This window comes from Nyctereutes procyonoides, unplaced genomic scaffold (assembly GCF_905146905.1).
Source record: "Nyctereutes procyonoides isolate TBG_1078 unplaced genomic scaffold, NYPRO_anot_genome, whole genome shotgun sequence".
NCBI classification, from domain to species: domain Eukaryota; kingdom Metazoa; phylum Chordata; class Mammalia; order Carnivora; family Canidae; genus Nyctereutes; species Nyctereutes procyonoides.
The window spans coordinates 26,944,921-26,969,931 of NW_026575024.1; the positions used below are offsets into that span (position 1 = coordinate 26,944,921).

A 25,011-nucleotide genomic window follows, 5' to 3' on the forward strand; every position below is an offset into this window, starting at 1 on the left:
TTGGCACTGTGTTCCTGGTGGCTGAGGCATGGGGGCAGGCAGCTGGTTGGGGGCGGGGGTGTCAGGCATTAGGGACATGATTTCCAAACCATTCTTGTTATCCTCTCAAAGTAGTGACACCCCTTTCCCCTTCAGCTGGAAACTCCTGACCTGACCCCTAAGGCCCAGCCCTAGCCCCACAGCCCCAGCCAGGCTGGATTCCTCACTACCTCCTCCTTCCTGCACAGAGGAGGCTGGGCCCTGGGGTCTGGTCCTCACTCTCACTAGCTGGGTGACTCTGGGATGCTCACTTCCCCTCCGTGGGCTTCGGGTTCCACATTCAGAAAAATGAATGAGACGGACTGAATAGGGTGTCCATCTTGGGGATTAATGGATTGAATTTCACGGAGGCAAGCATCTCCTCCACTTTAAATTGTAAGCAAACGTGTGCTTGAAAGTCCATTTCCCTGGGACCCTATAGCTTTTTGTCACATTCTCCAAGAGTATTGTGGATAGGGCACAGACTCTAGCCTGACAAGCCTGGGTTGGAATCCTGAAAACTTCACTTGTAGCAGCTATGTGATCTTGAGTATGAACCTTTGTCCTGTGCCTCTATTTTTCTTTCTTTTTATTTATTTATTTATTTATTTATTTATTTATTTATTTATTTATTTATTTATTTATTTATTTATGATAGTCACAGCAAGAGAGAGAGAGAGAGGCAGAGACACAGGCAGAGGGAGAAGCAGGCTTCATGCACCGGGAGCCCGACGTGGGATTCGATCCTGGGTCTCCAGGATCGTGCCCTGGGCCAAAGACAGGCGCTAAACCGCTGCGCCACCCAGGGATCCCTGCCTCTATTTTTCTAATTAGTAAACAGGGTTTGTGAAGATTAATTACTAGTTGGGACAGTTTAAAACACAGCTCTTAACAAACAAGAGCTATAATATTGTGAGGATGAATGCTGAGATTCCTTCCAGATAGGATTTTATGAATCTATAATCTAAACAACGGGTTTATGAGAAAATAGGAGGTCATCACACTGAATGTGGTTGTCTGTGCACCACTGGGTCTCCCTCAGAGACCGGTGTCAGGGGTCATGCCCAGTGGTTGAGAGAAGGGTCCCCTGAGTTTACTGACTTAACTTGAACCAGGTGACAGGCTAACCCAGTCTGTAGCCAGTGTAGACGGGAGAGTGGGAGGTGGAGATGCGTGGAAGAGCCCAAAAGACGAGATCTGGGCATTCAGACTGGATACCCCTCTGGTCTGGTTTATTGTGGGGAGTTGGCCAGAGCCCAGGGACAGGGAAGATTTTTACAAAAAGGCTCGCACCGCATAAAAATCCCTACTCTGTGTCCAGCTTGGGGCTTCGGCCCCATGGTCTGTCCACTGCTTCCCGAGGCGGAGAGGTCCTTGAAGCTGCGGCCCCAAAGATGCTCCTGCCCCCGGGGCAGCCGGCAGGCACAGCCCACTGCGCGGACTCCGGGCGACTCCGGCGTGGCCCCTCGGTGGCATGGGGAGCTCGGAATGCAGCCCAGTGTTCCGTCACCCCTAGGGCGGCGGCTTCAGAGCACGGCCAGGTTGTGGCAGGACTTGGAGCGGGCCTTGAGCGCCCGGCGGCGGGCGCTGCGGGCCGTCAGGCGGGCCAGGAAGCGGCGGGCCCGCTGGCCGAGGCTCGCCCGCCGCCGGGGCACCGAGGGCTCCGGGGCCGCGCTGTCCCGGCGGCGCAGGCGCAGTTGGCGCACCACGCCCTCGAAGAGCTCCGCCACGTTGTGCTGCAGCGTGGCCGACGTCTCGATGAACTTGCAGTCGAACACCACTGCGCAGGCGCGGCCCTCTGCGGGGCGGGGCCGGGTGCGCCAGGTAGAGGGGAACATAAAGGTGGGAAGAAGGGGCTTGAGTCCCAGGCCAAGCACTTTTTCTTTTGGTCCTACCTTGCCCTGGGCGCCAGGGGACTCGGCGGGAAATGAGACCTGGCTCTGAGGAGTTAGTCCCCAGGGCAGTGACTGGTAACGGGTAGCAGAAGGAGGCTGGAAAGACAGAGGCTAGGAAGGGTCTTGCACGCCAGGTAAGGGGTCTGCGCTGTGTATCAGGATTATCCGGGGGTGGGGGGGCGGGGCTTGTTAAAAATGCTGATTCCCGAGCCCACCGGGAAAGACTGATTCACTAGGGTGGGATGAGGTCTGGGAACCAGCGTTTTAACAAAATCTCCCCCGGGGATTATGTTGGGGAATCTGGGGATGTCTGCTCAGAAAGCAAATGGCCTTCTATCTTCAGGAAGCCACTGGGCTGGGAGACAGGGGCCTCGGTTCTAGTCCCTAGTGGCTGGTGGAACTGGCTTACCCTCCCTGGCTCTCAGTTTTCATATTTTTCTTTTAGATTTTTGTCCTGTGAGAAGGGTCATTTTGAGGTCTTTATGGGTCCCACATATTATCAAACGTATCCAAATATTCCCCATTCCACTTTAAATACAAATCACATATAACCAAACGTTTTGATTCACAGTTCTCAGCTGCCACCATATTGTGTTTTGTAGATGACTAAAGCTTTGTGAAATTTAATGTGCAATTTTCTCACTTGTTTTGGAACTAATAATTGTTTCAGATCCCAGATGTAAACCCTTGGAAAGCTTGTAGGCACAGGGCCTGTCATGCCTGGTGGATAAAGTGTCTCTGACTGAGGGCATGGGAGAGCCATGGGGAATTTCTAAGCAAAGTAATGACAAGGTCAGATCTGGTTTTGGAAAACTCTGGTAGCTGGCGAGGAGAACTGATTGAATGGGGAGAGAGAAGTACAGGGGCTAGCCCATGCTAAGGTGGAGATGCCTGGATAGGGCAGAAGTGGTGGGCATAGGGGGAAGGGAACATGGGGTTATGGGAGGTGGACCTGACAGGATCTGGGACTGGTTTGGGGGAGTGGGAGAGGAAGCAAGAATAGTTCCTAGCTTTCAGGCTTAGTCAAATAGATGCAGGATGGGGACAGGGATCGGGGGTGGGGTGACAGCCCCTGAGATGGAGAGCACTGGAGAAGGAGCAGTGTCAGCAGGCTGAGAGGAGTGGAAGAGGGGGGAGTAGAGAGCTCACCTTCCACGGAAACTTCCCGGCAGCGTGCCAGGTCGGCCTTGTTGCCCACCAGGATGATGGGCACGTGGTCTGCCTGATGCGTGCGCCGCAGCTGAATGCGGAGCTCAGAGGCACTCTCGAAGCTGCCTCTGTCCGCGATGGAGTACACAATGACATAGGCGCTGCCCACCTGCAGGCACGAATCCTGGCTCCAGCTTTCATCCTGCAACAGAGTGACCCCAGGCCCATTCTCCAAGGGTACCTACCTCTTGGCCAGAGGGCCCTGTCTGAGAAAGGATGGTCTGATGGGTGTGGTGGGGCTGAGGCTTCTACTTGGACAGGTTTGGGAGACAAATTCTGCCATTATTCTCTGTGTCACCTTGGGAAAACCACCAATCCTCTCTGCGCCTCAGTTTCTCTTTGTGAAAAATTGGGCTCATAACACCTCACTACATTTTCTCATTCATTGATTCCTTCTGTACGCAGGGCACTGGAGACAAAATATTTCTTTGGTTCCCCCTCTCTAAGGAGGGTTCATTCAGCTCTTCTGTCTGGCTCCTGAGGACAGCTTAGTCTTGCTAAGCAATTCTTTTGGCCTTCTGCAGTCTAGTTAGGAGACAAAAGTGGGGCCTGAATGGCTCAGTCGGTTAAATGTCTGTTATTTTCGGCTCAGGACATGGTCTCGGGGTAATGTGATCAAACCACATATTGGACTCCACACTCAGTGTGGAGTCTGCTTGAGATTCTCTCTCCCTTTCCTTCTGCCCCTCACTCCATTTATACTCTCTAAAGAAATAAAGAAAAATCTTTAAAAAAGACAAAAGAAGGGCAGCCCCAGTGGCCCAGTGGTTTAGCGCCACCTTCAGCCTGGGGTGTGATCCTGGAGACCCGGGATGGAGTCCCACATTGGGCTCCCTGCATGGAGCCTGCTTCTCCGTCTGCCTGTGTCTCTGCCTCTCCCTCTCCCTCTCTCTCTGTGTCTGTCATGAATGAATAAATAAAATCTTAAAAAAAAAAAGACAAAAGAAGTGAGAAGGGAGGCTGAGTTCAAGGGGAAGCATTTTTGGGGCCAGTGTTGGAGAAGTGAAGGAGCAAATGTGGAGTGTAAGGGAAGAGGTGGGAGAGGCAGGGACACTTTAAGAAGCAGAGTCGTTGCAAGTTGTTTGACAAGGAAGGGAAAAACTGGAGCAATTTTGATATGCCATCTTGGGTGGTGATCTTTTGTCAGGGTCAGCACTGGGCCATCTGGGTAACAACTTTGTAAGTGTTTTTAGTAAGACACAGTTCCTATCTCCAAAAGCTCATGGTCTGGAAGAGATGCTATGGAAATAGAGAGTTAGAATGCCCTGTGATAAGTTCCATTAAGAGGCAAGAGCAAGTGGCTGGAGGGGAGGTGGTCAGAAGAACTCAACCTGGCAGAGTGTGCAGAGGGCTTAAGAGTGGACCGGTGGGGATCCCTGGGTGGCACAGCGGTTTGGCGCCTGCCTTTGGCCCAGGGCGTGATCCTGGAGACCCCGGATCGAGTCCCACGTCGGGCTCCCGGTGCATGGGGCCTGCTTCTCCCTCTGCCTGTGTCTCTTTCTCTCTCTCTCTCTGTGTGACTATCATAAAATAAATAAAAATTAAAAAAAAAAAGAGTGGACCGGTGAGTGGAGTAAGAGAGGATAAGCAGGAGAAGAGAGTAGGCCAGGGGTAGGAAATACTTAGTGGTGGGGGCATCGTTTTTGAGGGGGGAAGAAACCAGAAGAATTTTCTGATAACCCAATAATATAGATGAATAGGAAAGCATTGGATTGATAGTCAACACACTGTCAAAGGGATTAAGTTCTCAACAGCCATACTGATCTTTTCCCAGGCCAAATAACCATGGGCTGAATCAGATGGATGTGAGTTCTAACCTTACTCTGGACAGGTTCCTTCCTCCCTCTGGGTCTCAGTTTCCCCATCTGTAGAATGAAAGTATGGGTCTTGAGCATTCATTCATTCATTCATTGCACAAATGTTTATGAAGGATTTGCTACACGTTAGGATCACAGAAGCCAGCTGGAACATGGATTGGGGGGTAAGACTCCTTGGTGGTATGATTAAAAATATAGGTGGCAGGACCCCATTTTTGTAGGTTCTTATTCATTAGGTCTGGGATGAGATCTGAGAATTTAGGTTTTTAAAAAAGATTTATTTATTTATTTATTTATTTATTTATTTATTTATTTATTTGTGTGAGAGAGAGAGAGAGAGAGAGAGATATCGAGTACCCAAATAGGGGTAGAGGGACTGTGGGAGAGGGAGAGAAAGATTCTCAAGCAGACTCCCCAGTGAGTGTGCACTCCCATGCGGGGCTTTACCTCACGACCCAGGAGATCATGACCTGAGCTGAAATCAAGAGTCCGGGGCTTAAATGACTGAGCCACTTGGGTGCCCCAGAGAATTTCATTTTTTATGCTCTCTAGGTGATAATCATCCTAGTGATTATTAGTGTGGGAGCTATGGCACTACCGCATGAGCCAAAGACCTACCTGGTTCTGGCAGATTTTGCCTCTCTGATGTCAAAGGGTACCATCTATTGAAAGGATGGATGCTTATTCCAGCTACTGTGTGGACCCTCTTTGGAAACTGCTTCCACCATCATCAGCCAGGGAAGCTGGTTCAGTTTCCCTATTTTACTTGTAGGAAAACCAAGGGCCAGAGGAGAAGAGAAAACTTTCTCAAGGCTATACAGCCAGCTGGGCACAGAATTTCAGTTCCAGTACTCTTCCCCTGTCTCCCAAGAGGGATTCCCAGGCTGATCACTTTTCTCAATTTGCTGGACTCTGCCCCATAGAGTTTTCAATTGCATTCAGAAAATGGCCCCACCCTCACCAGCCTGTAAGCTCTGTGAGGCTGGGGGACAACATGTCTATCCTACTCACTGCTGGGTCTTCAGTGTCCTGGCCTGTGATCCATACCCAGCTAGTGTTTCTTAGTGAATGAATGAGTGAAGGGGTAAAACTCCATCTGAAGGCTCAGAAGGTGCTATTCCTCGTAGGGATGGAGAGGGACAGTCCTAGTGCATAAGTCTACAGGCTCAGGGGCTTATAGATCTGGATTTGAATTCCACGTGCTCTCTGAAAACTTTGGACACATCACTGAAGCTCTCTGAGCTTTGATTTCCTCAGCAGTAGAATGGGAATCAGAATACTCACCTATGGTATTTGTTTTGAGTGAACATCATAATATATATCCAGTGCTTAGCACAGGGGCTGACACTTGGCAAGAGGGTACTCCATAAATGCCAACTGCTGCTAGGAGGACCATCATCATCATCATCATGCTCATTTGGACCTGGCTGTCCTTTTATCCTTGTGGAAAGGAATTGGCCACTTTAGCTTCTTCATCCCTAGCCTTTCCGCCTATCTCTGGGGTTGTCAGTGTTCTTGCCAATCACCTGAACAGTGTCCTCGTACCCCACCCTCTGGGTGGGGTCTACCTGCATGTTAGGGGCGGGGCCTACCCCTGACTGAGATAGGCTCCCAGGTGATTTTTTACATCCTTTTCTCTGGTGGTATTTCTTCAAAGTTCTACAATAAGCATGTATTATCTGTATAGCAAGAAAAAAAAAAACCCTCAAGGTAAGAAAAGCACAACAGGGGCATATCCCTGTCTGCTGCTTTTTTCCTGCTCTGGAATGGGGTAGGGAAGGACATCCTTTGGTCTCCTCCTTTACTAGCTACCAAATTATGAGTAATAAACGTGATCATTATTTACATTTCTTCATCTATGTTCAGCATTGTTTCACGCTCCAAACTGTGCTCACTGCTGTGAAATTGCATAAGAACTTAAAAAAAAAAAAAACAGCTGGTAAAGAAGGCAGGAATGATTAACCCATTTATCAGATGAGAACACTGAATTCAGCGCAGAGTGGATAGAGTCAGTTGCACAAAGCCACGAAACTGGTAAGAAATAGAAGGGGGGTGGTTATGCTCAGGGATTTTGGTGCTAAGTGCAATGCTCCTTCCTCAGCACAGTGTGTGGGGCAGGTAGGTGGGATGAGGGTGCTGAGGACGAGATGGAGGTTTGCAGGGGGAGAAGCACATCCTGGGATGGCTGCAGAGGGGATCAGCAGAGTGAGAAAAGGACTTGGGGTCATGAGGTTCTTCTGTCTTTGGTTGCAAAGGCTGCTTGGGAGCTATGGGCTTTGGGTGCTGCTGAGGCTGGACTCTGCCATTTCCATGCTGTGTCATGTCCTAGGAGGGGACAGGGGTCTGGTCCTAGGCTCAGCACCCCTCCCCCCAAGTCCTGCTTGCTGTGCCATACCCGTTTCTCAGGCTCCCAGGTGTCCATGACCACCAGTGTGGTATCCTCTCCATCCACCGTGAGGGTCCTCTCGTACACATCTTCTGCAAGCGAGGGAAGAGCCAGATCTCAGGGAGGAGGGGCAGGTGTGTGGAGGGCATGGCCCCCCAGTTCCCTTTCTGGTCACAGAACCCCCTCCAGTGTGCTGGAGTGCTCAGCACACTTGTTTGATATTTGTCTCTCCTGACAGGTCAAGAAGCTCCGTGGGAAGCCCATGTCTCCCCAGCTGCCAGTATAATACCTGGCACATAGTAGGTTCTGAGAAACCTTTTTGCTAGTTTGGTTGATTGATGAGTGTGGGGTGGTAGGGTTAAAGCTGAGCTGTCCCTGGCATAGCGTATGCTTCAGGCAGGTCATATTACCCTCTTTAGGCCTCAGTCTCCTCATCTGTCACAGCTACAGGTGCATATATGCCCACCTCTCATATAGAGTTCTCACACTCAGGGGGGGTTCAAGGTTAGAGAAGGGGCCTGGCCAGAGTGTCCTCACTTTCTCTTTGCTTTTAACCAACCTCCCTCTCCACTCATCCTGTGTCTTCTCCGCTGGTCCTATAGGGACCCATATTCATTTCCTCTGTTCTGTCCCTGTCTCCCCTCAACCTGCCCCCCCTACCCCCAACCCTCTTGGCAGTTGACTGCATCTCTTGGGAATAAGGGGACCTAGGGAGTCTCTATTTTGGGCAAGATCTTAGTTTTGCTGCAGGTTGTGGGTGGCCATGGATGGTTGTCTGTGGAGCTAGGAGGATCTGAGAGTCAGGGGAAGTTGGGGCTGGAGTGGGGTGGAAGCCTACTGTTTCTTTCCATTTGAGACTCATGGAACTCAGAATTGCTTCCTTGATGACATGGAAATTAATCATACACCTCTCATCCATGAGAAATTGGCAAAATTCTCACTATTCAAGGAATTTCTCTCCTGTAGACCATTGTGTGGGCTGTGCCCTGCACCATTCTGGGCGGGGAGTGTCATTCACTTCATAGTCTATGTGAATGACGCCCTTTAGAATTGAGCAGTGTGTGAGCTGCACAACTCTTCTTGGCAGCCTTGTGCCCCTGACGACAGGGCTTTCATTCCTTTGGCCACATTCCAGCCCAGCCCACAGGGTCCCTACCTCCCAGCTGTTCATGGAGGTCCCGCTCTTGCTTCCCTGCAAAGAGGCTGGCCAGGCTGGTCTTCCCTACGCCGGGATCTCCAAGCAGTACCACGCGGTAGAGGGCCTCCCAGGAGCCTTCAGAGTCACTGGATTCAGAGGACCAACCATTGGGGGCAGGTGAAGGTTGCCGAGTGGGAGGATTGAGGGAGGCTGACTGGCCCAGCCGGGGATGCTGGGATTTTGTGGTAGGTGCTGTACACAGGAGGCCAGGCTGGTAGCCCCGGGGGGACAGGGGCAGTGGAGTGCTGGCTCGCCTACGCAGGGGAGTCTTTGCTTCTTGCTGGGTGTTTAGTGTCATCCTTGGGTGGGTGGGGCTTTGCTCCTTCCTTCCTTCTGTAAGCAAGAAGCCAGAATGGGCAGTGAGCCAGGCCCTATAAGCCCCTTCTGCAGGGTTCAGATGAGCTTCTGAGAGGACTTCCTCCCACACCTTCTCTTGTTCAAATGACAGGAGGAGGCGGCTCAGCTCCTTGGGGTGGGGGCTCCCTGGCTTCAGGGCCAGAGTAAACCCAGGTCAGGCTGGGAGGGGTGAGTACACAAGCTGTGAGCACACCCAGAGGTCAGTTCCTATACCTACCTCGAGGATAATAACCCAGTACGCCAGGACACACAGACAGGGACAGGCAGAGGGGCAGCAGCGAGGTGGGATGTCCATACAAGCACGCGCACACCCCTGTACACAGACGTGCCCCTCCCATTTGAATCTTGGGACCCACATTCTGAAAGCCTCCTGAATTGCCCCGGTGCTCCCCTTCCCCACAGTTCTCTTCCCAGAGCTTCAGATCGGGGTTGGAGGGTTGAGGGCCCCTGGGGGGTTCGCTTCCGCCGCCCCAGCTCCCGAAGGCTGGGGAAGAGGCAGGACTGCGTGGGCTGGTATGCCGAAGGGCGAGGGGAGTCTGGGGGTTCCCTGGGCTGTAACCCGAGCGCCCCGGTGCCATGGGAACGGCGTGTCCGGCCCGCCCCCTACGTGAAAAATTCAGGAGAGGCTGGCGCGACGGCCTCCGGCGGCTGTTGGGGGGCGGGGGTTCGAGGCAGTGGGCCCCAGTTTTGGTGACAGGACAGAGTCCTGGCGGGGGGGCGGGGAAGGGACCTATAGGGCCTGGGGGCGCATGTGCCATTCCCGGAGTCGGCCGAGCTTCCCCCGCCCCGGGTCCTGAGTGTGGGTCCCCGATCCCGGGAGGGTTCTTTGTCCGAGGCGATCCAACCCACCAGGCCCCAGGTCGGAGGACCCTCACCCCGGGGCGCGGGTTCGAGGCCTCCCTCGCTCCGGCCTGCGCCGCAGAGCCCCCCATGCAGGCGCCTGGCGAACTCCGCTCCAACTTAACGAAGTTGGCGGCGGGCTGCACGGGCCTTTACCTCGCGTGGGGAGGGGTCCAGGGTCCCCGGCCGCCGCAGCTGCCGGGTGCTCCAGGCTGCACCACCGCCTCGGCGCGCAGCCCCTCGGGCCAGTCCCGCCCCGCCCCGCCGCCCGGGCCGGGGGAGGAGCCGCGACCCCGCCCCGTCCCGTCCCGCCCCGCCCCGTCAGGGCAGCCCCGGGGTCCCCGCCCCGACGCCTCCGCCGAGCACAGACTTTCCGCACAGCTCGGTCGACCCACTGTCGCGAGGCCTTCATCTGGGGTGGTGGTGGCGGTGGCGGGGTGCGGGACCCGCGAGAGGAAAGATGGGACTTCTGAGTTCCTGCGTCTGGATCCCCTCTGCATCCTCGCCGGCACGGGGCGCACCAACTTTAGCCCTAGCAGGAACCACCTAGGGAGCTGCTTGAACGTTGATTCCCAGGTCCCACCTCCAAGGGAAGCGGATTCAGGCGATCTGGGAGAGGGCTTCAGAATCTGCATTTTAAACAAGTGCCTAAGTAATCGTGCAGAGTTCATGGACCCCATTTGGAGAAACTCTGCTCTGGATGGGGAAGGGGGGAAATTAATTTGGGAGGTAGCTACAGGGGACGAGGGACCCTAGGAAGTCTGCACTATCCGACTTTGGCATCCCATTCATTCAGTCACCAAATTATAGGTTAAGCACTCTTTATGCGGGAGGAGGGGCAGTGGTTCCTGTGCCTAGAAGAATGGCTGTTCCCTCTCTGATAAATATTCACTGGGCATTTGGGCTGTGGCTGGTATGATTTGAGCACGTTTCCTGGATTATTAGCTCAATTAATCCAGACACAACACTAAAAGGATGATTACACTGGGGCTTAGCTGGGCCTGGGACTCAGGATTCTGCTTCTCAGCCAACTGTCCCTTTCCATCACTGCCCAAGGCTTAAAACAAAAACAGAAACAAAAACAAACTTCCTAGGCACTTGGAGGGGGAGTTGACTGTAGAGAACTGGTGATTTTGGCCATCCAAAGGGCGGGGATCCAGGGTCTTTGAGCAGGGCGCTTCCTTTGAGATCATGAGAGACTGGGGCAGGTATGTATGTGGGTTCATGCAGACCAAGCTGTACCTGTGAGTCGGGCTCATTGTCATGGCTGAGGGGGTCCAGGTGTCCAGCCCAGAGCAACTCAACTCCCACAGTGGCCTGTAGCTGAGCTCAGCCCCCGCAGGGCTCTGGACAGACACTGAATCCCCTCACACCTGGCTTCCTTCTGTGGTTTGACCCTCTGGGCAACCCTTTCCTACTCACAAGGCAGGCTGTGGCTGGTGTCATGATGTATATCGTCTAGAAGTGAGGCAACTTAGCTTCACTTCCAGCTTTGGATCTGCAGCTCAATTGCTGTATGGCTGAGCAGTTCCCCACATTGCTGGCTGAGATCCAGCTACATCCTTGGGATCACAGAGCCTCAGCCTCCCACTCAGGTCTCCGGTTGGCCACACTCCTGCCTCCATCTGCAGCTTGATAAAGGCTGTGCCACAGGCAGCTCAGTATATTGGCTTCTTTGGTGTTCCCCCAGAATCCCTGTGGCCATGACACAGCTGCTTCTGCTCATTGTGGCTCTCCTGGCCCTGGGTCATATGCAGCCAGGTAACCACTTGTGTGTACGTATGCATGTGTATGTGTAGAAATGAGGAATAGCCTCTCAGCTTCTGGGGGACAGAGGAGGCCTAGACCAGTTTTTGTGTTCTGGTCCCACCACTGACTTGCTGAGCACCAGAGGTGCTGCTCCTAAATCAGTCTGCACCTTGGTTTCTTAATCTTTAAAATGGGATTCACTCAACGAATATTTATTTCAAAATATTTACTGTGTGCCAGCCCTATTACAACTGTTGGGGTTCCAGCTGGGAAAGAAAACAAGGTCCTTGCTTTCACGGTGCTGATATTTCAGACAGAATAAAACCAGATAAACACATAATATGTCAGGGTAAGTGCTCAGAAGAAGAGAAGCAGGAGAAGGTGTTAGTGTGGTGTGTGTATGTGGGGGAGGGTGGATGGGAGCTGATGGGGATGGTTGGGGGAGGCCCTGTATAAGTTGTTTTTTAAGTTTTTATTTTGAAAAACTTGAAATTTACATGAAAGTAGAGAGGATAAAGAACAAGGTGAGTTTTTAAAAAAATTATTGTAGAAAAATGTAAATTCTGCAGAGAGAATAATGTAATGATGTAAGTTTTTAAAAGAGATCTTTTATTTTAGAAAATACCAAACATAAATTAAAAAATAATATTAAAAGCCCTCATGTACCTGTCACCTAACCTCAACAATTGTCAACTTGAATCAGTCTTTTTTTTTTTTTAAGATTTTCTTTATTTATTTGACACACACAGAGAGAGAGCAAGCAAGCACAAGCAGAGGGAGAGGCAAGGGGAAAAAAAGAGGGGCAGTCTTACCACTGGGGGGACATGGGGTTCGACCCCAGGACACTGGGATCACGACCTGAGCTGAAGGCAGACACTTAACTAACTGAGCCACCCAGACTCCCCAAACCAGTCTGGTTATGAAGTCAATCTCAGATATCTTAACCATTTTGTATAAGGTCTATTTGAGCAGAGATCTAACTCCAGTGAGAATATTAAGACGATCTTTACAGGCAGCAGGAAGCAGACAGATGACAGATGTGTCTGAGGAGCAGTGAGGAGGCCAGTATGGCTGGAATAGGGGTATACCAGGAGAGAAGTGGAGCAAGATGAAGTCAAAGACATAAGGGTGGTAGGGGATGCATTCATATAGGAGAAAATAGCAACTCTGGGTCTCAGGCTCATTGGAAGGTCAAAATGTGATGATGCATTAAGAGTAGTTACTGGAATTGCCCTCACCTGGGAGTCAGGGTCTTGAGTTCTAGTTCCAGAACCCACCACTTACTGGCTAGGAAAAGTCGGATAAGTCGCTTCCTTAAATGATCTATAAAATGAGAGGTTTGGCTCTGCTTGTTCCACCCTCTATGCTGTCATTCCAATAATCTCACTTTCCGTTTATTGAGCATTTACTATGTGCCAGGCACTGTGCTAAAATGATTCAAGCCCATATAATTGTCCCCTGAAAGGGAGTTATACAGATGAGGAATCTGAGGCCAAGATCCCTCAGCTGGGAAATGGCAGAGCTGGGATTTGGATGAAGGTGGTCTGAGCTGGGTTCAAAGCATGCCGTCAACCTCTATACACACACCTTCTTCAGGCTGTGGATCCTTTGCCTTGTAGAGGTTTTGAGGCCAGGTCTATCTCCTAAGATTCTCTCCCTTGGCAGGATGGAAGGCTGGCTGGGTGACGGGGTGGAATAACACCCATGGGTCGGCCCCTTGTGAGAGTTCCATGGGATCTCTCTCATTTTTTTTTAAAGATTTATTTATTTATTCATGAGAGATACAGACTGAGAGAGAGGCAGAGACACAGGCAGAGGGAGAAGCAGGCTCCTCGCAGGCATCCAATGTGGGACTCTATCCTGGGCCTTCAGGATCAGGTCCTGGGCTGAAGGCGGTGCTAAACCGCTGAGCCACCCAGGCATCCCTCTCCCTCTCTCTTTAAAGAATTTTTTATGTGGGACGCCTGGATGCCTCAGTGGTTGAGTGTCTGCCTTCGGTTCAGGGTGTGATCCTGGAATTCCAGGATCGAGTCCGCACCAGGCTCCCTGCATGGAGCCTGCTTCTCCTTCTGCCTGTGTCTCTGCCTCTCTCTCTGTGTCTCTCATGAATAAATAAAATCTTTAAAAAAAACAAGGCATATATATTTTTTTATTTATTTTAGAGAGAGAGCAAGAGAACGCAGGGTCGGGGAGGCAGAGGGAGGGAGAGAACCCTAAGCAGACTCCCCACTGAGGCCAGAGCCCAACTCAGGGATCAGGATTGAGCCAATCAAGAGTCAGACGCCCAGTTGATGGGGCCACCTATGCACCGCCATGGTATCTCTTTTAATCCAGGGAGAGGAAGGGAAGCCTTTCCCCTCCACTTCCCACTCAGCCACAGTTCTTCAGAGCTACTCTCTGCCCATCTGGTCATATCTAGAAATATTGCTGTAACAGACAGGCCTGCCTGAGTGAGTGAGCCTCTCCTTGCATATTTGCAGACTTGCCCTAATTGGCTATTACCACATCCTGATGGTTTCCTTCCGGGGCGTTACCACAACTCTACTGTTGTATTTATTTGCTAGAGTTTCAACTGCCTTTCTTTCTGGAAGCTCCTTGAGGGCATGGACCATGGCCCATCTTGTTCGCCAATATCTCATGTTTGCTGAATGAATAAACGAAGGAGAATCTGCATGCGATTCTACCTATAGAAGGGGTACAGGATCTGTTCCTCCAGAGCCCTACCTTTCCTATGGCCTATGGCTAGAAATTCCTCCACTAACATTGAACAGATCCCTGAGTTGGGGAGGCAGTTTATGACATGGTTATGAGTGTGGACTCTAGAACCCAATTACCTGGGTTTGAATCTTGGCTCTGCTCCTTAATGACTCTGTAATCTTGGGCAAGTTTGCTAACCTTTCTGTGCCTCAGTTTCCTTACCTTGTATCATGGGGATCATAATAAGATCGACTATAATTGTATAGTGTTGTGATGAAAAGTGCTTAGAGTATACCTGGGCAGGGGGTTGGGTTAATCTGGACAAGATATTATTTTCTGGAGCAGCTGGGTGTCTCAGTTGGTTAAGTGTCCAACTCTTGATTCTGGCTCAGGTCATGATCTCAGGGTCGTGAGATTGATCCCCATGTTGGCTCTGTGGTCAGCATGGAGTCTGCTTTAGATTCTCTCTCCACTACCTCTGGCCTTCCTCCCACTTGCTCATTCTCTAAATAAATAAATAAAATCTAAAAAAAAAAAAAAAAAAGAAAGGAGAAAGAAAGAAAGAAGGAAATTAGTTTTTAACTTGTAATCAGTGGTATAACCTGGAATCTGTGGGCTAACCTGGACTGAAATCTGTGGGCTCATTTGTAACTAGTTGTCTCATCTGTGACTGGGCGTATAGTCTGTTACATCTGGTCTAACCCTTGGTTTGTAATCAGAGTTCATGTCCTGTGGCCTAAATTATGCGCTGTAGGCTGTTGTATGACCAGTCACCAGAGAGCTAACAAAAGACCAGAGAGCTAACCGGTGACTTGTGATCTAATGTGGGTACTGCGGCCTACATTAGGTACTGTGGTCAGTGGTCTCATCTGTGACCTATGGCCTAGCCCTTGATCTACAAGGGAAAAAACCTGGGAACAGTGGTCTAACTTGCAACAACCCATGGGCTGCTCTGTGACCTATGGTCTTCCTCTGCATAGGGAGAAGTGAATTTAAGCGGTGCTGGAAGGGCCAAGGGGCCTGCCGGACTTACTGTACGAGGCAAGAAACCTACCTACACATGTGCCCAGATGCCTCTCTGTGCTGTCTCCCCTATGGAAGCAGGCCTCTGTCCTCCAAGCCTGAATATGTGTAGCTGGCTCTGGGGCTGGCACACTTACTCTCCAAGAAACAACTGCTGCTGGCTGTCTCCTCTTGCTGCCTGCTCACCACCCTGCCACCCTCATGCTGGGGAAGTGGGGGTGGACAAGGTCCTGGTATGGGAGGGATGCAGGGATGGTTGGTGGAGGGAGGTGAGGTGCCCAGGGAGAGAGTGGGTATTAAAGACCTTCGTAAATGCTTCCAGGCCTGCCAGTTCCTATTTCTTTTGATCAGTCCAACTCTGAAAAAAATTACCTCCATAAACATTCTGGGTCTTCTCATCCATAAATGGGGATACATTATAACATCAGGAGATTTGGACTCCACAGAAGGAATGCAAAAAGAGAGTTACAGTTAATAGTAACCGTGTGAGTTAATAATAATGAGTTCAATATAGTAAGGATTAATAATGGTAGAGTTAATGTACTTTGTCATTTTGAAAGGCAGGCCCTTCAGAGCGAAAGGATTTCTCTATGTTCCTTTACCTCCTGTTTTAGCGTTTCAAGGCCGCCAGGTAGAAAAGACCACAGGATTTTATGAAAGCAGTTTTCATACACATAGGGAAAGCAGAGAGAGGAGAAGTCGGCCTCGGCCAGGCCCAGGGAACTGTGGGCACGAGAAAACATGAGCAGAGTCAGGGAGGGAGGCGGACACGTTCATACCAATTACCCTGCATCAGGAGTAGTTTGGCAGAGCAGTAGGTAGCTCACCTTGCAGGGGCTTATCTGGAGTTAGGCAGCAACCACCTCAGGGCAAGCATTTTGGGATCCTGTTGGGGTCACATATGGCTATGAAAACTTCAGGCACTTTGTCAATGTTTAAAGCAGGAAGCAGGGGGAGGGTTGGATTGAGCTGGTTTCTCACTTTTACAGAAAGCAAACACTGCCCTGGAACCCGCCCCGTTCCCCAGCCGACTTCTGCTCCTTCTCGTTGGCTAGAGCTGTGTCACATGGTGTCCAGGAGGCTGGGAAGAATGCATTTGCCTGTATGGTAGACATGGCCTGGGAGTGGGGAAAGGGAGATGGGTAAGACCTCCAGTGTTAACCCACCTTCTCCTGGGCCCCAGAAAGGGGCAGGCATGTTCAATAAATTGAAGGGAATGCCAAGGACAGAGGGGTTCTTATCCACTGTCCTTTGAGACTTTTCAGAGAATTCAAGGTAGCCTTGGAGCAAGAGAGAGGACCCTGGTTGGTCTGGCTAAGAAGATGATGTTCAAAATACTTCACATCTGGAGGGATGCTGAGTGAGCCTCAGGGCTGGAGCAGAGTCTTGGAGACTACCTGCTGTGTTAACCTTTTGGTTTCTGGTATGAGAGGGACCTGGGAATGTGCCAGAGGCAGCTGGAGAGGAGGAGGGGATGCTGAAGGGTCTTGGGCAACAGATTTTTACCAACCAGGAGGGAAGCCCTGAATTTTTTAATTTAAAAAATTTTTTTTAAAAAGAGATTTTATTTATTCATGAGAGACACACAGAGAGAAGCAGAGACATAGGCAAAAGGAGAAGCAGGCTCCCTGCTTCTCCACTGGGGAGCCTGATGCAGAACTTGATCCTAGGACGCAACTCCATCTCAGGACTCCAGGATCATGACCTGAGCCAAAGGCAGACGCTCAATCACTAAGCCGCCTAGGTGCCCCAGCTCTGAATTGTTTTATTTATTTTTTATTTTTTTAAAAAGATTTTATTTATTTATTCATGAGAGACACACACACACAGAGAGAGAAAGGCAGAGACATAGGCAGAGGGAGAAGCAGTCTCCATGCAGGGAGCCCCATGTGGGACTCGATCCCGGGACTCTGGGATCACACCCTGAGCCAAAGGCAGACATCAGCCGCTGAGCCACCCAGGCGTCCCTCTGAATTGTTTTAATAACAAAGCATCCCACCTTTGTATCAGATCTGCCTCTGTACCCCCCTTCATTTCTGAGTGATCTAGACATTGAACTGATGGCCAGTGGCCCTGTTTTAGGACCCAATGTGATGGGGATGAGGTGGGCTTGGTTTTGGGAGCCTAAGAAGAGGATAAGATAAGAACCCCAGAGCCGGCCACAGAACCATGGTGAGCTATGGGTGAGGTGGTGTTTGTTAGCCAGTGTCACCACCAGGCCTCAATGAGTCAGCAGAAGGCCAGACCAGTTCACCAGAAACCAGCTGTAGCTGGAATACCAGTGGCTGTTTTCAGTGACATGCAGATCCCAGCAGATGCCAGCCCATCATTGAATCTCCTCACCTCCAGCTAGCAGCCGCCATGTTTGGGAGGAGAGAGGAGGAGAGGAGGAATCTGGAAGCCTGAGCAATTATACCAAAGATCCTAAGTCTCTCTGAACTCAAGAAACCTCAAGAGAATATTTAAGTTGTTGAATTAGACCAAGTTTTAAGCTGGAATGAACTAAATTTAGTTCTGCACTCTAACCCCTCTCCTCTCTGTTGTTCTACAGAGTGAAGAAGCTAAGTTTTCCTTGCTCAGTCCCAGGCATGGTGTGAGGGAGTCTGTGATCTTGTTGCAGTGAAGATGGTGATGATTTTTAGGAGTGAGGAGTTAGATTCAAGCTCATACACCAGCTCTGCCATGTCCAGGCCACAGGCTATGTGAACAGGGCAAGTCACTTCCTGTGTCTGATGTCAGAATCCTTCTCTACAAAATGGGCATAGTAGCCCTGTTTGGGGTTGCCGTGGGGTCAGAGGAGATCTTCTGGTACTTTGTAAGTGCTCAGTAAAGCTGTCTCTTCTCTTGAGCAAGAGGTACATCAGTGGCCTTCTTCTCCACACATTTCAGACTTCAGAAAATCTGCAAGAACAATGCAAATAATTTCATAGATCCTTCACCCAGTTTTTCCAAATATTAACATTTTACCACTTTTCCTTTATCATTTCTTCTCTCTTGCTCTCCATGTGCATATAAAATTATAAATATATGTGTGTGTATTTATTTGTATATCAGACATGATCCCCTTTATACCTAAATATTTCAGTGGGTTTTTCCTAAAGACAAAGGCATTTCTTTTTCTTTTCTTTCTTTCTTTCTTTCTTTCTTTCTTTCTTTCTTTCTTTCTTTCTTTCTTTCTTTTTTTTTTTGGCATTTTCTTATATAACCACAGTACAATGCTAAATCTTGGGATATTCCCATTGACAAAATTCTATTGTCTAATCTTCAGATCTTGTTCAGCTTTTACCAGCTATTCCAAAAAAGTCCTTTACAGCAAAACAAAGCCTCTGGATTGCATACACTCAGCTGTCAAGTTTCTTTGATCTCTTTTAAGCTGGAGCAGTTTTTCAGTGTTTCATGACATTGAAGGCTTTGAGAAGTCCAGGCCAGTTATTTTGTGGAATGTCCCTCAGTTTGAGTTTGTCTGATGTTTCCTTGTGACTGAATTCAACTTATGCGTTTTTGGCAGGAATACTCCAGAAGCAATGCCATGTTTCTCTCAGAGCTTCATGTTGGAGGCAGCTATCACCCTTCTGAGGGCTGAACTAAGACCAAACAGTCTAGACAGTTTTTTGAAGCTCACACCTCACATGTGCAGGGCTGTTTCCTACCTAGGACCCTAGCTAGCAGACCATCACCTAAGCCTATATCCCACCTCCTAAGTTGTATGGATGCACCTAACAGGCCGAGGAGATGAGGCAATTTTAGAGTGGAAGGTTCCTTGAGATACTTCATAGATGAGGCTCCCAAGCTCAGAGAGGGAAAGTGCCTTGTCCAAAGCCAGACAGCTCCTGAGGCACAAAGCTGGGACTTGGACTTAAATCTTTGGACTTCAGGTGCACCTGGGTGGCTCAGTCAGTTAAGCGTCTGCCTTCCACTGGGATCATGATTTCAGGGTCCTGGGATGGAGCCCCATGTCAGGCTTCCTGCTTAGGGGGGAGTCTGCTTCTCCCTCTCCCTCTGCCCTTCCCCCCTGCTCATGTTCTCTCTCTCTCAAATAAATAAATAAATAAATAAATAAATAATTTAAAAAAATCTTTGGACTTCAGCTCAAGGCTTCTTCCATAGAACAATAGCCACACATTGGTAGGACAGGCCATGGTGAAGGGGAAGCTCTTGGAAGAAGAGAGTTCCCTGTCCCTGGAGGTAGGCCAGATGAGCCAGGGGGGTGGGCAGTGCTACAGAAGGGATTTTTGCTATGCATTGGCATTCAGAAGTACCATTTCAGAACACAAACATTCATTCCCCAAAGCATCATTGAATGGCTGAGCTAGTGATGACGGTAATATCAGTACCAACTGCTTCACATACCTAATCTCACTTAATTCTCATAGCCCTGGCACTATAATCCCCTTCTTTTCTAGAAGGCAACTGAAGCTCTTAGTGAAGCGAGCTGTTCAGGTCATACACTCAGTAAATGGTGGAGTTGGGACTCTGCTCTGGTCCTCTGGCACTTGATTTTATCTTCCAGGTTCACCCTTACTTGTGCTTTTAAAATAACATTTCTTTTTCTAATTGTAAAAGTAATATATGTGCATTGGAAAGAACTTGGAAAACAAAAGTACAAATATGAAAGGAAACATCATCAGTATTTTCACTACACAGAAATACCCACCAATAAAATTTATGTAAAATGTGATTTACAAATAAAAAGGAATAAAATTGCACATAATTTTTGGTGTCCTGTTTTTGTTTTGTTTTGTTTTTGCTTACCAATGTACCATGAGCATTTCCATATGTGCTTAGATAGTCTTCCAAAACAAGATTTTTAGCACTAAAATGCCTCCTAGAAAATTTCCTTAAAATTTTCCAATTTAAAAAAAATTTTCCAATTTTTATTACCTGAGTAGAATGGTTAGAACACATTGTAGGAAAAAAAAAACATAGATGAGCTTCAACATATTTACCACTCTTATAATCTCTATTAGCTTTTTAAGAAAAGATTTTAATTTTAATTTTTAAAGATTCATTTATTTATTTGAGGGAGGGAAAGAGCATGAGCAGGGGGTAGAGAGAGAGGGAGAGAGAGAGAATCTTAAGCATGCTTCCTGCTGAGCAGGGAGCTCAACATAAGGCTCCATCTCACTACCTTGAGATCATGACCTGAGCCTAAATCAAGGGTGCGACAAGAAACCAACTGAGCCACCCAGGTGCCCCTAAAGATTTTAAGTAATCTCTACACCCAGCCGGGGGTTTAAACTTACAACCCTGAGATCAAGAGTCATATGCTACTCTGTGTTAGTTTTCGTTAACATATTTTCTCAGTATGGAGAAATATCTATATATTTTTTAGAAGTCATAAGGCTGCGTGTGTGTATACTATTATATATAGTGCATATACTATTCATATATACGTTAATACATAATATATATTGTATTTATATATATATATATGCATTTTCATAGAGATTCTTCTATTAGAGATTAGAGGACTTTCTTGTTCCACTGACAGGTGGATCTCTTTGGGCTTACAAGAAAGAAAAAGAACAAGGGGGTCACAGAGGTGCCTAAGTGGCTCAGTCAGTTGGGCATCTGCCTTCAGCTTGGGTCATGGTCTCAGTGTCCTGGGATCGAGCTCTGTATGGGGCTCCCTGCTCTGTGGGGAGTTTGCTTCTCCCTCATTTTGTCTCTGCCCCCCACTTGTGCTCTCAAATAAATAAATAAATATATAAAATCTTAAAAAAAAAAGAACAAGTAAGTTACAATAAGGGGTTCAGGGTAAGATTTGGTGACTCTGCACTCCCTTCCCCACCTGGGTTTTCAATGGCAAAGTGTTGAATGGAATTGCTTATTGTACCAGGGCTACCTCTAAGTCTGAGAGCCAGGCTACAATCACATATGGCCCAAATTATCCTTGACAATGGCTCAGGAAGGCATCTTTCTGGAGACTGACATACAGAGTGAACTTTCTTCCATTAATGGAACATATCAGGTTTCTCTAGAGATACACTAAAGGTTACTGGTTATGTTTAGGGGATATTTCTTTTCCTTTATTAAAAAAAAAGAAAAATAAGGATACCCTGGTGGCTCAGTTGGTTGGGCACCTGCCTTCAGCTCAGGTCATGATCCTGGGGTCCTGGGATCCAGCCCTGCGTGGAACTTCCTGCTAGGTAGGTAGCCTGCTTCCCCCTCTCCCTCTGCCACTCCCCTTGCTTGTGCTCTCTCTCTCTCTCTCAAATAAATAAAGTCTCTCAAATAAATAAATAAAATCTTGAAAAACAAATAAATAAAATCTCTCTTTCAAATAAATAAAATCTTGAAAAAAATAGAAAAATACTTATTTTTAAAAATGTATTTTATTAGTTTATAGATTTTATTTTTTAAAGTAATCTCTACCCCCTACATGGGGCTCAAACCCACAACCCCAAGACCAAGAGTTGCATGCTGCTTCACTGACTGAGCCAGCTAGGCACTGCTTATTATTTATCTTTTAATTGAAGTATAGTTGGTACTCAATGTTACATTTGTTTAGGGTGTACAACATAGTGATTTACCACCTCTATAGGGTATGATGTGCTCGCCACAAGTGTAACTCCCATCTGTCACCATGCACTGCTGTAATGATACCACAGACTATATACCTTATGCAGTATCTTTTATTGGGCCTTTTATATAAAAAAAGAAATATCTCTCCAAATGGAGTCACACAACACAGTGCGATGCCTTCATTGCCATGTACTTTTTCCTGTATGGGAATTGAGGCAATTCCCATCTTTCATGTACACAGCCACTGGCTCCAGGAGGGATTCTTCTGGTTTATTTGGACTACTATAGCTCATATTTGCAATACACATATTTGACAAAGGACTCATTACCAGAATATATGAAGAGCTCCTACAAACCATAAAGAAAAAGACAATCTAATAACATAGTGGGCAAATATTTCAGACATTTTGCAAAAGTAGGTATACAAACGGGCAATAAGCCCATGAAAAGATGTTCAAAATCATTAGGTATTAGGGAAATGCAAATTAAAACCATAATGGGATACCATTACACACCCACCAGAATGATTAAAATTGAAAAAATGGACCAAAGTGAATATTGGTGAAGATATGGAGCAACTGGAATGCTAATATCTTGCTGATAGGAATGTAACACAGACAATCCCTTTGGAAAAACAGTTGCAGTTACTTACAAAACTAAATAGAAATATATGTATACAAAGACTTCTCTATTAATGTTTATAGCCGCTTTTTTTTTTAAAGATTTTATTTATTCATGGAGACACACAGAGAGAGGCAGAGACATAGACAGAGGGAGAAACAGGCTCCCCGCAGGGAAACTGATGCAGGACTCATCCCAGGATCACCACCTGAGCTGAAGGCAGACGCTCAACTGCTGAGCCACCCAGGTACCCCGTTTATAGCAGCTTTATTTCTAATATCCCATTGCTAGAAACAACCGAAATGTCCAACAAGTAAATGGATAAAATGAATTACATCCATACAGTACAATACTAACAACAATAAACAATAACAATATACTGAGACAACACGAATTAATCTCAAAAACATTACTGTAAGCAAAAGAAGACATATAAGAGATGTACATACTGAATGCTTCTATATGACATTCAGAAAGGCAAAAATTAGGTTGTTCTAAAAAGTAAGAAGGGGAGCCTGGGTGGCTTAGTTGGTTAAGTGTCTGACTCTTAATTTTGGCTCAGGTCATGATCTCAGGGTCTTGAAATCCAGCCCGGTTGGGTCTCTGCGCTCAGCAGGGAGTCTGAGGATTTTTCTCCCTCTGCCCCTCCCCCTACATGCTCGCACACACGTGCTCGCACTCTCTCAAATAAATAAATCTCCAAAAAAAAAAAGAAAAGAAAAAATTGAAAACAAAACAAAACAAAACAAAACAAAACAACTCATTTCTCTCTTTGTCTCTTTTCTTCTGAGCACACTTAGTTGAGTAGCTTATCTGTGCTTATGAGGCAGCTCCGTTTGTCTCACAAATAGCCACAGGGAGAAAGGACTGTTAATGACGATGATTCTTAACGGGAAGACACTGCCCTCTAGGGGTGAGTTTTGGAATTTGGTGGTAGCTTTTTTTTTTCCCCCCTTTTTTTTCTTTGGAAAATTAAAGGAGTTCTTACTGGAATTTAGTAGGTTGGGGCGCCAGGATGCAGCATGGCATGCAATGTGTGTGACTGTCCTGGAAAATGAAGTGTTGATCCATTTCCCAAACAAAATTCAAATGTCCCTCTCGACATTTATGTAGGTGAGAAAACTGTTCATAATTATCTGAGCTTACAATCTAAGGCTGTTTTGCAAATATTTTTTGCATATTGAATTTTTTGGAATGAAATTATTGTGTAAATAAAGGAATGATTATACTTTGTTTTGGTTAGAACCTTACCCAAGCTGTTTACCATTGTGGAAAGTCAGGATACAGATAGCAAACACTTGGGGTCACATTTGAATTGTGCATATGGCACACACATTTGAGCGTGCATTTGTAGTTTCTGCACTCATGCTACATTTAGGTACAATATCTGATATATTTCATTATGTCTTTAAGTATATTTACACATCAAAATACATATGATTATAAAAATAGTCTTTTTTCTCCTTTATATTATAGTTAGGGCTTAATTTGATTTTTTTTCCTTGCAGTTATGTGAGTAGGTAGGTTAAAATATTTATGAATTTTATTTTAAGACAGAAAGGGGCACTGAAAAATATTTATTATAAAAAGGAGCATTGATTGGGCCTAACAGGACCCAGGGAATGTTGGGCTCTCACGAATAGATAAGTGAGACCTCATGAGGTGATAGAGAGAGGAGCCATAGGTACCCTTCTTCAGACTTCCACCAGGAAGATCCATGTTTCATTGAGGTCTCTTTCTCCCTAAGCAAAGGGTCTCAGTGTTTCACAAAGAGCAGACATATTCCTTCCCAATAGAAGTTTATAGCAAAGATACATGGAATAGTGAATACACCCATCCATATATACTCTTTTAAATTTGCATTAAAATTTTTTTAAAAAATGTTTTATTTAAATTCAATTTGCCAACATGTAGTATAACACCCAGTGCTCATCTCATCAAGTATGAATAGCTAAAATTAACAAGATAGGAAACAACAAATGTTGATGAGGATGTGGAGAAAGGAAACCCTCTTGCACTGTTAGTGGGAATGCAAGCTGGTGTAGCCACTCTGGAAAACAGTGTGGAAGTTCCTCAAGAAGTTAAAAATAGAGCTACCTTATGACTGAGCAATTGCACTATGGGTTTTTATCCCAAAGATACAGATGTAGTGAAATGCCAGGACACCTGCACCCCAATGTTCATAGCAGCAATGTCCACAATAGCCAAACTGTGGAAGGAGCCACAATGTCCTTCGATAGATGGATGGATAAAGAAGATGTGGTATATATGTATACCACATGTGGAATATTAGCCATCAGAAAGGATGAATACCCACCATTTGCTTTGACATGGTTGGAACTGGAGGGTATTATGTCAAATGAAATAAATCAATTGGAGAAAGACAATTATCATTTGGTTTCACTCGTGTGGAATATAAGGAATAGTGGAAGGGACTATAAGGAGAAGGAGGGAAACTGAGTGGGGCAAAATTAGAGAGGAAGACAAACCATGAGAGACTCCTAATTCTGGGAAACAAAGGGTTGCAGAAGGGGAGGTGGGTGGGGGGATGGGGTGACTCGGTGACGGGCACTAAAGACCGCACTTGTAGCCCTGTTCACAGCCTTGACTGAAGTGACAGTTGTACGCAGACCAGGAGACCACTCTCCCCCATGACCCAGACACAATTGATTGGAC

At 47.4% G+C, this 25,011-nt stretch overlaps 1 protein-coding gene across 1 annotated transcript; it reads right to left on the reverse strand.

Moving 5' to 3' along the window:
• Nucleotides 1-681: 681 nt before the first annotated feature.
• On the reverse strand, nt 682-9,946 carry REM1 (RRAD and GEM like GTPase 1). Its single transcript, XM_055302406.1, has 5 exons — nt 9,877-9,946; nt 8,482-8,856; nt 7,335-7,417; nt 3,063-3,264; nt 682-1,816 (listed from the first exon to the last, which is right to left on the reverse strand). The coding sequence occupies exons 2-5, from the start codon at nt 8,819-8,821 to the stop codon at nt 1,545-1,547; spliced, it is 897 nt and encodes a 298-aa protein (XP_055158381.1). The 5' UTR covers nt 8,822-8,856; nt 9,877-9,946; the 3' UTR covers nt 682-1,544.
• Between the last annotated feature and the right edge of the window lie 15,065 nt (nt 9,947-25,011).